The sequence below is a fragment of the Lepidochelys kempii genome, chromosome 8, assembly GCF_965140285.1.
Source record: "Lepidochelys kempii isolate rLepKem1 chromosome 8, rLepKem1.hap1, whole genome shotgun sequence".
Lineage (NCBI taxonomy): Eukaryota > Metazoa > Chordata > Testudines > Cheloniidae > Lepidochelys > Lepidochelys kempii.
This window is the reverse complement of record NC_136387.1, coordinates 101236069-101249133: the sequence shown is the minus strand read 5'-3', so window position 1 is coordinate 101249133 and position 13065 is coordinate 101236069. Positions and strand designations below refer to the sequence as shown.

At 41.9% G+C, this 13065-nt stretch overlaps 1 protein-coding gene across 1 annotated transcript in view; it reads right to left on the bottom strand.

Annotated features, from left to right (window-relative positions):
- Positions 1–287: 287 nt before the first annotated feature.
- The window catches only part of TRABD2B (TraB domain containing 2B), a 412663-nt gene continuing 399885 nt past the window's right edge, over positions 288–13065 (bottom strand). The window contains exon 7 of the mRNA XM_073358274.1: positions 288–805. Coding sequence (XP_073214375.1) covers positions 583–805 — 223 coding nt within the window. The 3' untranslated portion in view covers positions 288–582. The remainder of the gene's footprint in view (positions 806–13065) is intronic.

The window sequence follows — 13065 nt, the reverse complement described above, 5'->3', positions numbered from 1 at the left end:
CCAAGGCCACAGACAGCATGAATTGTCTAAAATATGTCTAAATTATGCTAAACGGATATACCCCCCCACTCCCCCCCACTAATCTCAGCCATCAGCATAGATTTGCCTATGGGAGGGTTAGTGTAACATTTTAATGACCAAAACAGCATCTTTGGGTGTCATTTCAGATTCATTGGTTAAAAAAAACAAATCTAGAAAATATTAATTTATCTGTTTCATCGTCACTACTGTTTAATGGGGATGTTATTAACATATCCAATACCAAGAAAAATAAGTTTACCAGTTGAATAAATACACTTTTTCTTTTTTTTATATATATATATGAACACATATATTTTACAAAGCCCCATAGCACTATGGGAAATAAAGATCCTTCTACAAAAAAGAAGATGTAAGTCAGTGTTACAATAAAGCTTTAGAGTTTCAAAATATATCTGGGCTAAGAGACAAAACCAGCTAGAGACACTACGATTTCTCCTTGGTGAGAAGGTCCAGGTTGAAACCGTCATGGAGAAAACCACACACTCATTCATAAATTATCTCTGTTCTCCATTTTAGGTATTGCACGTAATCCTAGGTTGGTCAGGAAGACCTCAATAGACTCAGGACAAAAGACACTATTGACACATAGAAAGAAGCAGTTATGGATGGCGCCAATACCCGGCCAGCAGCTGAGCTCTTTGGCTGACGGTGGAACGGGAGAGCTGAACGTGGTCTCTGATCCAGTTGGTTTGAAAACCAAACGGGAGGATTGACTGTGATGTAGCCATTGGTTATCCTGATGTGGGAAGGTAGCGTGGTCGTGCTAGGAGAAAAGACAAGAGGACAAAATTAAACAGGATTATTTTTTCAGTATGCAAGTGGTTGCTGAGTCTACATCTTCCTAATCAGTAATAAGAACAATAGTTTGAACAGATAGAGTTCCTTTCCATGGAAGAGTTCACTGTGCTAATTATTTCACCACATCCCTGCATGAGAGGTGTTATTCATCTGTTTTACTGGGGGCGGGTGTGTGCGTGTATGAAACTGAAGCACAGGGAAGTGACTTACCTAACGTAACCTAGTGAAAAAATCAATAATAGAACCCCAGAGTCCTGACTCTAGTCACGTGGCCACGCCTATGTGTGCAAACTTAGAGATGTGAGCTTCAGTTCTTCCCTGGCTACAAGGAATTGTCTGTCAAAACAACACACTTGAAATGGACTCAGTGGAGCTATGTCTGTTTATACCAGATGAGGGTCTGGTCTAATAACTACATGACTGATGATTCACTGAGTTTTTGAAATAAACAAAAAACCCAAGCTTCTTCCCACTGGACTGGCATTTAGTGTGGCTATGCATGCTGTTAGGATGGTCACAGTTCAGGGCAACTCCACCTTTTCCCCCCTCTATGGTCCACCAAAGGCTCTGACATGTAGGCCTCTTGGCTCCCCAGCCATCACCTCTCTTGGGCAGAGACATGCATCTCACTCCCCCTTGACTGGGGTATTTTCAGGCCCAGTTCCCTGCCTACACTCTGAATTCCCCCAGCAAGTCAGACTGCCTAGATAGGCCTGCTTTGCTTTTCATCTCAGATGCTATCATTAGCATAATTGCTCACGGTTTTAAGTTACCACGCATCTCTGTTTAAGCAAGCATGTTTATTTGTAAGGTAAAAGCGTTACAGAAAAAACATATTAAAACAATAAAAGAATCTACCCGTTTGCTGATAAGTTTACCAAAGACCAGCCCCACAACTCCACAAGAACTCCGGTCAGTGTTAGTCCTTCCAACCCTTCCCTAAGGACTGGGGTGTCCCTTGGACAGTAGGTCCTGTCTGTTGACTGGACCAGAAAGATGGCCTTACATCAGGTTAAACTCAGACTAAGTATTGAAAAGTCCTTTTTGTGTCTGTTGGCCTCTGGAGAATCCAGTCTGAACTAGTATAGGCAAGCCTCCCTAAAGTGAATTTGCCTAATCACCACTTCACTGTTCTTAGTTCCTGGAGGGGCTGTGGTTACCATCCCCCATGGAATTACATATGGTCCCTGGGTGGTCTACAATGATACATAAACTTAATACAGTCAGATCTCCCAAAGATATTGCAGGAAATTACCCTATATGTCACAAGGACCAAATTCTGGTCCCAGTGAAATCCAAAGTAAAAAGTCCCATCTATGCCCATGCTTTTGCTCTTAAACTGCAAGCCCCATGTCAGACAGAGTCTGCTTCTATGTAATGAACAGCATCAAACTCACTACCAGCATTCAGTAATTAATAAGCAATCATGTGCACCAGTGTGACAGCATTAGTCGAGTATAGCAAATCTTGGAGCACCTCTAGTAGATTATCCTCAAAGAAGCAGTGCATTCTCCTGGCAAACAAGGTGAAAAATGATAGAAACGCCTGTGACAATCTAATGTGCATGCTGGTATCCACAGATTCTCTCTGCAGTTTTCTTAATCACCAGTGAAACAGGACTTCGAGGCAGTAAACAGCCCATGTAGCCACATTTCTCATGGGACAGTCTGAAAGTATATAGAAGATTAGGGTTGGAAGAGACCTCAGGAGGTCACCTAGTCCAACCCCCTGCTCAAAGCAGGACTAGCCCCAACTAAATCATCCCAGCCAGGGCTTTGTCAAACTGGACCTTGAAAACCTCTAAGGATGGAGATTCTACCACCTCCCTAGGTAACCCATTCCAATGCTTCACCATCTTCCTAGAGAAATAGTGTTTCCTAATATCCAACCTAGACCTCCCCCACTGCAACTTGAGACCATTGCTCCTTGTTCTGTCATCTGCCACCACTGAGAACAGCCGAACTCCATTCTCTTTGGAACCTCCCTTCAGGTAGTTGAAAGCTGTTATCAAATCCCCCCTCACTCTTCTCTTCTGCAGACTAAATAAACCAAGTTCCCTCGGCCTTTCCTCATAAGTCATCTGCCCCAGCCCCCTAATCATTTTCATTGCCCTCCGCTGGACTCTTGCCAATTGTCCACATCGTTTCTATAGTGGGGGGCCCAAAACTGGACACAAAACTCCCGGTGTGGTCTCGCCAGTGCCGAATACAGGGGAACAATCACTTCCCTTGATCTGCTGGCAATGCTCCTATTAATGCAGCCCAATATGCCATTGGCCTTCTTGGCAACGAGGGCACACTGCTGACTCAGATCCAACTTCTCGTCCACTGTAATCCCCGGGTCCTTTTCTGCAGAACTGCTGCTTAGCCAGTCAGTCCCCAGCCAGTAGCAGGGCATGGAGTTCTTCCGTCCTAAGTGCAGGACTCTGCACTTGTCCTTGTTGAACCTCATCAGAGTTCTTTTGGCCCAATCCTCCAATTTGTCTAGGTCTCTCTGGACCCTATCCCTACCCTCTAGCATATCTACCTCTCCCCCCAGCTTAGTGTCACCCGCAAACTTGCTGCGGGTGCAATTCATCCCATCATCCAGATCATTAATGAAGATGTTGAACAAAAATAGGGATGTAAAAGAAAAACATTTTAATAAATTCTAATAAAAAATATCCCCCCCCCCCACCAAGCACAGTCAACGTAACAATCTGTGGCCAGAGTCACCGCTGGTATAAATTGGTGTGAGAGCTATAATGATTTGCACTGGCTGTGTCTGCATAAAATCACAGACAAAAGGGTCAGCAGCTAACCAGGAACATAAGACTGGAAGGGATCTCTTGGGTCAACAAATCCAGTTGTCTGCTATTTCAACCAACCATGTTATATAGTCCCATTAATTAATTTAACAATATATAATAAACCACAGATATTAGAGCCGGAAAATACCTCTTAGAGCACCTAGTCCATCCTCTGACCAATGCAGAATTGTTGCATATTGGAGTTTTTTGGCTGTGATAAAATGTCTTCAGTAAAATGTACAGCAAAGCATGTAATAAATGGGCAACTTGGTTCAGCAGTGATTGACCTTCTGTTTCCCCCTTCCATTTACAGAATCATTATATGAATCTGGAAAGCTCCCAGTCTCCCTGAGCCAAATAACCTGCTATGGTATCACATTTGCAAGCTCGTACTTTTGATCAGATGATGCAGCAGACGATACAGCAGCCATTCATTGCCCTCCCAGCATTAACACTGGTAACCCTTTCTCAAAAAGCAGCAAACCCAGGCCCTGATTCAGCAGGTTCCTTATGCACATGCCTGACTTCAAATATGTAAACAGGCCCATTGACTTCACGTGCTTAAAACAAGGCATATGTTTAAGTACTTGCTGAATTGGGAGTACACCAAAATGAAAATAAACACACACACACAACGCTATTATACATTGGTTTGGGGATCGATTCTGGTTTAGCACTTGAGGAGTAGTAAAACTGCAATTTTATTTTTTGTGGTTCAGCTTGTCCTTACAAATCTAGTCACATATTTGGCAATAGGTATTGGTATTGCAACAGTAGAATCCATAGAAGTAACAAGTTGTAAGCAAAACCTTTGTTCTTAGCACAGCTAGTGAATTTCAAATATCCTCTACACCAAGCGGGAGCTCTTTCCTGGAGGTATTGTCTTTCAGATGGTGTATACAGTTGAAAGCCTGTTGATAATACCTTCTCTTATTCAGTGCTTTTCATCCCTAGATCTCCAAGTGCTTCACAAAGGAGGTCAGTATCATTATTCCCATTTTACAGAAGGAGAAACTGAGGCATGGAATGCCAACACTGCCTAAGGTACTTTTGAAAATCTTGCTAGGCATAAATCTACATTTTTAGGTGCCTATATACTTTGAAAACCTTGGGCTTAAATGACTTTTTAGCAGACCAGAGGCAGACCCTGGAACAGAACCAGGTGTCCTGAGTCCCAGTCCAGTTCTTTGTCACTGCCTAACCTTTTTAGCAAATAGAAGGGCGTGAAAAGATCTCACTCCAAATTGAACAAATGTACCTGCCTACCTCGGTTACCTCTGCAGTTTCAGATGGCAATGGTATTATCACTTCCTGCCCGAGATTTCCATCCAGCAAGCTTTCCAGTCATAGGGCCCCCTTTGAGATCCATGGGAATTCCATGCATGGAATGGTTGTGGGAGGGGGTGCCCAATGCTTCTATGCAGGGGTTGCTGTGCCCTGTTAAACAGCTGCCATGTTTCCCCTCAAAGATGGCTGAAGTTCAGTGGTGGGTGAGTGATTCTTTTAGACACAGTTTACAAAATACTTTGGGACCTGTCTGGATGAAAGGGGCTATGTAAATACATGATGATATTGTTAATCACCCTAAACAATAATGTGTACAAGCCCAGCATTTGGTTTTCTTTATAATATTGGGTGAAAAGAGGTCATACGGATGACATGTCAACAGAGACTCAGACTTAAAAAAATGGAGTTTGCAACTAAAAGACCAAATCGCTGGTAAGTTGCAATGCTGTTTCTGTCAAAATTCTCCATAAAATAATGCCTGGTTCAAATTTGTGATTTGAGGTTGGTTTTGTTTTTTTTTAAATTGAAATGATTTTCAGCATGTGCTTCCTATTTATTTTCAAAACAAATTTAACCATTATTGAGCTTTTGTTTTGTTTTTTTTAATCCACAGATGTGGGAAGAGTCAATCAGATTATTTTCCTGGTGGCTTTTTCAGATCTGAGATCAGTAATAACGTCCTCCCTTTTTTAAAAAAGGCTGTTTCTGTGGAATCTAATCAGACCATTATGCATGTCACTACAGATTAGTAAATAAGATTCACAGGTCCCTAGGACCAGCCACATGCAGTATGATGACTGTTAGGCTTGTTAGAAGTTTTATAACTTCACGGGGAGAATATATTGGGTACTAAAGGGCTGTTTAATCTAGTGGAAAAAGGCATAATGAGAAGCAATGGCTGGAAGTTAAAGCCAGACAAATTCAAATTAGAAATAAGGCACAATTTCTTTAACAGTGAAGGTGATTAGCCATTGGAAAAAAGTACCGAGAGCAGTGATGGATTCTCTGTCTCTTGAAGTCAAGACTTGGATGCCTTTCTGGGAGATAGGCTTTCATCAAACACAAGTTATTGGGCTCAAGGGAGGAGTAGCTGGGTGAAGATCCATGGCCTGTGTTATACAGGGAGTCAGACAATCTAATGTTCCCTTTTGGCCTTAAAATCGATGAATCTATAACTCACAAAGACACACAAATGTGTTTAAGCTAAAGAATGTGTATTAGTCTTTGAAGGATTGAGTTCTGGAAAAAATAGAATAGGTCAAAATATAACGAGATTTTTTTATTTTGCTTGGTGGGGAGCAGTAGGCCACCTTTGTTGGAGACCAAAGATCTACCCCACTGTTTTCCGTACTTTACGTGTCTTCTCTTGAGACGCTGAATTGCAGTCTCCTTACTGTCAGCCCAAAGGTCCAATCCTTCAAGGTGCTGAGCACTCTAAATATGTCCTTAATTTTAAGTACATGAGTAGGTCCCTTGAAGCCAATATTTACACACTTAAAATTAAGCACTTTTCCTCTAGTTTGTGCTGCTTTTGCACTTCCAGGTTCCAGCCAGGACCAGACGTGAAAATACCACCAGAAAGGCTGGCCTTGGGGTACTCCTGCCCCAAACAGATGTCGGAAGTAGTGAAAGGTTTCCAGTCCAACTTTGCAGACCCGAGCGGTTTGGATAAACATTTGGAGCCCCCTTCTTCTGTTGTGGAAAATTTAAAGTTGGCGCAAGAGACTTCTCCTTTGCAAATCCTGCCACCTTTCCTTTCTACACCCTTTCCTTTCTGCCTTGTTTTTAACCTCTTCATTTCCTTCTCCTTTCGCTTTTTAACTTGAGCTTTGTGCTGCAGCATATCAAGGGTTCGGGGGAATAATGTTGGTATGAAAGATCCTCTACAAGATAAAGAATTGTACTAAATTTATGACAACAAATGTTTATTCCTGGAAGAAGCATTATTCAGACTGCATTTATTGGGGATCAGAAATAACTATAATGATAATTATTAACAACAAAGGAGATTGCCCAGGTCTGACAAAAACTATTGCTATGTGAACTTCTAGGAGTTTAGGCTTGATCCTCTTCACACATGTGGCTGTGTCATCTGATGTGTGAATCCCTACTGGCTGAGACTTGAGTCTCCTCTCCCCGGTGGCTGAGTAAGCAGGAGTCATTCCAAAGAAGTGATGCTGGTGTGCAGCTGGTGGACAGACCAATCAGATGTCAACATTTCAAATGCTTAACTCAGCCCCTTATAGTTCAGCGGCTAGGGAAAAGGACTGGGAGTGAGGAGACCTGGGTCTATGATTGCCTCTGCCACTGATTTACAGTGACCTTGGCCAAATCATTTTGCTTCTGTTTCCACTTTTCTTAATGAGATTGTTAACTTTTTAGGGCAGGGATTATCTATATGTGTACAATCCCTAGCACAATCTGATCTTCATTGCGATCTTAATAATAATAATAATATTCTAGCACAAACATTTCACCATCTCTCTCAGATTTGGACTATCCAGCTGCCAAGGTTATATGGAAAATTCCTTCTGAACAGTCTTTCTTGATGTATTTTGTTACTTCTGTGGCCACATTTAGTTCTGGAGCAAATCACAGAAGAAAGCAGAGTTGCACTCACTCGAACGAGGGTGGAATTATGCCCTTTGTTTCAGGTAATTCCCAAAGGGCGGAACTGGCCCATCCTCCAAGCCTGAGAAGGGGTTCGATTTTGTCTTTATTGTTTTTTTGGGTGAAAGTTCAGGAGTGGGAGCACTCTTATTTCTTGCTAACATGTATTTCCATCCCTAACTAATACCATACAGGTTCCTATTTAACTTCAAGTGCCAAAATCCTTCAGGAAAATCCTTCAATTAGTTTGCAAACAAATACTGTTCCCACTGTACCATGAATGGAGCAGAGGCAGAATTGGTACCTAGGTTATTTTTCAGACAACTGCAGAATAGTGAACATACTGTAAAAACTAATAACCTTTGAAGCTCACCCTCTGAGTGATTACCCCATTCCCATCTAATGACTTAAAGATGTTCTATTCCTCTTGGATTTGGCAACAACAAAGATTTCAACCTTATTAAAACCAGCCTGTCAGGAAACGACATGTCATCCCTAGGGAAAAAAAAAACTAAGAAAGAAATGAAATGAAATTCTTTAAAATCCCTGTGAACAATAAGTCAAGATACCATAGCTGAAAAATACCATGATTTGTTGGCTAGTGTTTGGGTGGTCCAGATACAGGAGATGACAACTTTAGTTCTTCCCTTTGCCCTCCTTAGAAATGCTTGGATGGTTCTCTAAGATCCTCAGAAGATCCCTTGTGATTTCATATTAGGACTCTGCCAGATCCTCAAAAATAGTTCGGCTCCTAATTTCCATTGAAATCGGTGAAGAGCAGGGCCTTCGTGGCCACAGAACCTAGAAAATCTATCCCAGTTTTTACATGACACCCAGCTCTTGCTGAGATCGAATACTTTGGAACTGTTTGTTTGGCCAGGTCTATGGAGACAGCCAAGCCAAAATGTGCTCAGTAAAGTTGCTGGTTGATAATATTGGCTCATAAGGGTCCATAGGCTCATTCTGTGCACACATGTGGATGTACAAAAATGCTTCTCTGAATTGTACATGCAGTTTCTGCAGCTGCATGCATAATCATGGTAACTGTGCATGCAAATGACCACATGCTTGTCTAACTGGTCAACCTTGCCCACACTTCCTGTGATAATCAGCACAATCGTGGGAAGTCAGCACACAAGCTATGCAGGCAAAGATGCCCAGAAAATTAGGAAAAATCTGGTCCGTATTGTGCTCATTCAAGGCTACCAGCAATTGGATGGTCCGCAACATGTGACCATTAAAAGAAACAGGTTTTCATGTGATGAAGCTGTAAATCAGGTCGTGTCAAACCCTCCTCCCCAAATGTTGTGTTGCTTGAAATCTGAATCCATCTCTTTTATCCACTTTCTGCACATGGCCCCCATTGTTAAAATGGTCCGAGCCAGAACGCCCACATCCAAACACCCCAATCTTGCGGTGATCCATGTTGGGATCCAGATTTGTGTCTCTTGGGCTCAGCTTATTGTTAAATCAGAAACAGAATGGCTAGCCCTACGCTCTCCTGTGCTTATTCATGTGTTTGTTTGGAATATTCTATTCTATTCTATTCTTTGCAGATGCACAGGATTAACCATGCATGTTTAGATATGCGTGAGGAAAAGACATATATATTTGTCTCTAGTGTTAAACACTTCGCAAGGTTTTTTCTTCTTTTTTTCCCTCCTCTCTGCACCTTATTCCATCTCTGTGTAGCTTTTTTTTTCTGCTTGGTCTCAGCCCCATCTTGCTCTCTGTTATTCGTTGGACTCTGTCCTCTGTCTCTCTTCCCATCGCTGTTCTCAAACAGAACATTAGGCGAATAACTTCAAGTTCAGGTCAGATCCTTGAACCTACTATGTCTGAGCAGTGCTGAATTTAGGCAAATTATAAGCGGGGAAAAAAGTGCAAGCTCTTTTGTCTTTCCCTGAATTCGAGGGTCTGAGGTGTGGGGGAAAAAGTTTCAGGTTGTATATTTGCCAATTTAAAATGTGAAGGTCATTACGCCTTTGGTTGCCCACAAGACACGAGCTACTTCCTATGTCTTACAAGGCAAGAGTGGAACCAGGCACCACACATAGTGCCCATCTCAAAACATTTCCAGAGCAAAGTAAAGTCCCCTCGGAAGTCCTGGAGATGCCAGTAATTACTTGTACAAAAATCTTTGACCGCCTGCAATGCTTAAAATCCTGCTAGCTAATCAGGGTTTCCCTGTGATACACATTAATTAGGACCCTATCTGGAAATGACTTAAGAGTCTCCATGGAACCATATCTAAGCTTTCTGTGAACCCATTCAGACAGTTTGCACACGTTTGCAACACTTCCCAGTGGCAGCACTGGACTTGGCCTCATAGATATTGAGCTGCTCCCAGAGAAACAGTCTTTGCTCCCAGTTTTCTAAAATTGCCCATTTCATGGGTGAACATCATGGGTATAATTCTCTGTGGTCCATGTTCTGCCCTTTGCTACCCTGGACAGTGAAAATGTTCCCAAGTGCATAACCCACAGAGAGATCTCTAATGTTTGGAGAAGGGGGAATTCTATGGTGGAGGTGACAAAACTTTTTTTTACATGGGGACTTGGAGTTTGGGATGCTTGAATTCCAAGCTGATTCCGGTCCTATTATCCATTTCATATTTAATTGATAAATATTGGGTTGAATTCATCCCTGGTTTAACGCCATTTACCGCTATTTATCTTAATAAATGCACCTGAAAATAATAAAGCACGTGCTCAATCTAAATGAAATGCAAACTTAAATCAGCCTTGTAAAGTTAGCATCCCCATCAGGGTGAAAACACTATTGTTTACTTGTATTTTAATAGCCTGTCAAAAAAAAATGCCCAGGTGAGTGTATTTATCTGAGATGCACCTAAATCTGAAATGCACTTTTATTCATCTTTGCAGGATCCACAGAATTTTACAAAGCTGTATAAAAGTGCATCTCAGATTCAGGATATGAAAAGCCACTTTAGTGTAAAGAGTGGATTTCTCTCCCCCCCCACCTTTTTGATAGGAGATAGCAATCTGATTTCTTTTCTTTTCTATGAAATAGATGATATGCCACGCATCCTCATAGTTAAAGACTTCAAGGACCCAGCCGTGGGATCATCTGGCAAGTGAAAGCTCTGGATATGGAAAACAGAAATGTAGAGGCTCATATTTATAAATTGGAAGGGCCATCAGGACATCTGCTAACAAGCTTTCCTCCAGAGTCTGTTTGCTGCGCACGGTTGTTCACCGGCAACAATAAACATGAGCATGGATCATGTGCATGGCCTGCCGTTCCTTTGAGTAGCTGAAGGAACATATGCTCTGGTTAAACATAAATGCTCTGCTCTCACAACACAGAAACACAAGTGTTCGCAAACCTCACAGCAAAGTTCGTGTATACCAGACCTCATAGGGATCTGTTCCTGGAATGGGCTAAAAGTAGCCTGCAAAAAATCCTTGCATTTACACAAAGAGAGTCAAGCCCACTTAGTAGCAACCTGTACAATGGAAAATCCCACATTTTTCTCCAGACTTTTTTTGTGCAAGGGTCCAGTCCTGAGCCCCAAACTCCTATGACCTCCAATGGAGTTTGGGGTGTGTATTCCGTGTCTGGAACAGATCCCCAGTTAGCACAATTGTGACCAACAGATCAAACATTAAAAAGTATGTACGTAAAATCAAATTTCTTTTCCATTTATAGTGCAGGCATCTTTCCTCCAACAGGTGCCAGCAAGAAGTACCTTACAAGCCCCTGAAAAAAAGTAACACAACAGATAGCAATCATAATAATAATCATAATAGTGACAGAGGATTTTGCTAATTGGTCCTCTGATCTAGGTGCCTGTAGGATCCTGTTCCCAGACATCAAGGCCCAGATCCTTAGAGTATCTCTACACTGCAGGCTGGAGGCATGATTGGGAGGGGTCATAGGCAGGAAGCTAGACTGTCCCACTGCCTCTGTTGCTGCAATTATACAGCTATTGTTATTCAAGATGGCTTTGACCTGTCTAGATCAAAGTTAGCTCAGGTAGGAGAACACATGCTGCAATCACGCCTCCAGCCTGTGGTGTAGAGATACACTCAGATCTATTTATGCATCTCACTCCCATTAAAATACCTTTGAGGAGCTGGGCCCAACAGCCTAATCAGTTAGCATTAATACTGGCTCCACATATAAAAAGTAGTCAACGAAAGGGGGGAAAAAAGAAGAAATAAGACGGAGGAAAGTGGTGCTCTCTATTCAAAAAGAAAGTTGTTGCATACCTGATGCCAGTATAATTATTGTTTGTATTACAGTAATGCCAAGAGGCCACTGCGGGGCCCCACTGTGTTAGGCGCTGTACATACACATAGTCAGAAATAGTCCCTTCCCCAAACAGTTCGCTGTCCCAAAGCCCTGATCCTTCAAAAGCTTATACAAGTGCTTACCCTTTTTGTACTGAAGTCAACGGGACTTGGATAAAGTTAAGCCCCTGTGTAAGTCTTTGCAGGATCAGGGCCGGAACAGGCAAGACAGAAAAAGGGTGGGAGAAAGCGATACAAAATACAAACAAAAGTTGGGGAACGGAGGCACAGAGAAATTAAACGTTTTGCTCAAGGACACGGAATAAATCCAGCAGAGTCAGGACCTGAGCCCAGCTGTCAGTCCAATGCCCAAAGCAGGGTTATACTTTTTCAAGCAAAGTAACCCCCAACATTATGTATACGTATCATGCATCTTCTTAAACGCTAGATGCCATGCAGTACTAGAAAACAGAAATGAAAGAGATATTCCTGTATAGGATCCATACCAAATCTTCCGTCTGCATTTACATTCCTATTAGCAGACTGAGAAGAAAGGAAGGGAAAATGTTCTTGGATTCCTGAATAGAGAGTAACTATATGTACAAAAATCTTTGCAGATCTGGCCTCTAGTTTGGTTAGTTTCACTCATCCACCCAATTGGAAATATTTAACCAGTAACAAATGCAGAATTTAGATTCAAAGACTGCTTAAAATCCTCTACCAGCAAGATACAAATGTTCTATTCTACATGTTTATTTGCCTCATTTTGCAGGAAAAAAGCTTTGCTTAAGGTAGTTTATTGCTGAAAGTAGCGAAGAGAATACAAAACGTGTTGCCTGTTTCTTCATGCTCCTGAAAGCAGACAGTTGTATAGGCTAATTTCTGCTCTCAGAGAGACATGCAGAAAGGCCAGTCAAGTCAGTGACAGTTCTGTAGACAGATCTGAAAGCACAATTTGTGTGCACTTGGCCAATATCAAATACAAAGTTGCAGTGTTTTAGAGTGTGAACATGAATAGCAAAATCATCCCTGGACTTTTGGAGAATTACTTTTTTACTTCTCTAGCCTGCCCTATTTCCTTCTGGAGAACCATAAAATGCCCTTTTTGACTGAAGGTAGGGTGACCAGACAGCAACTGTGAAAAAACGGGATGGGGATGAAGGGTATTAGGCACCTATATAAGAAAAAGTCCCAAAAAACGGGACTCTCCCTTTAAAAATGGGACATCTGGTCACCCTAATTGAAGGTACATTTTATAAAATCTGTTTGGTATTGTCTCTTATA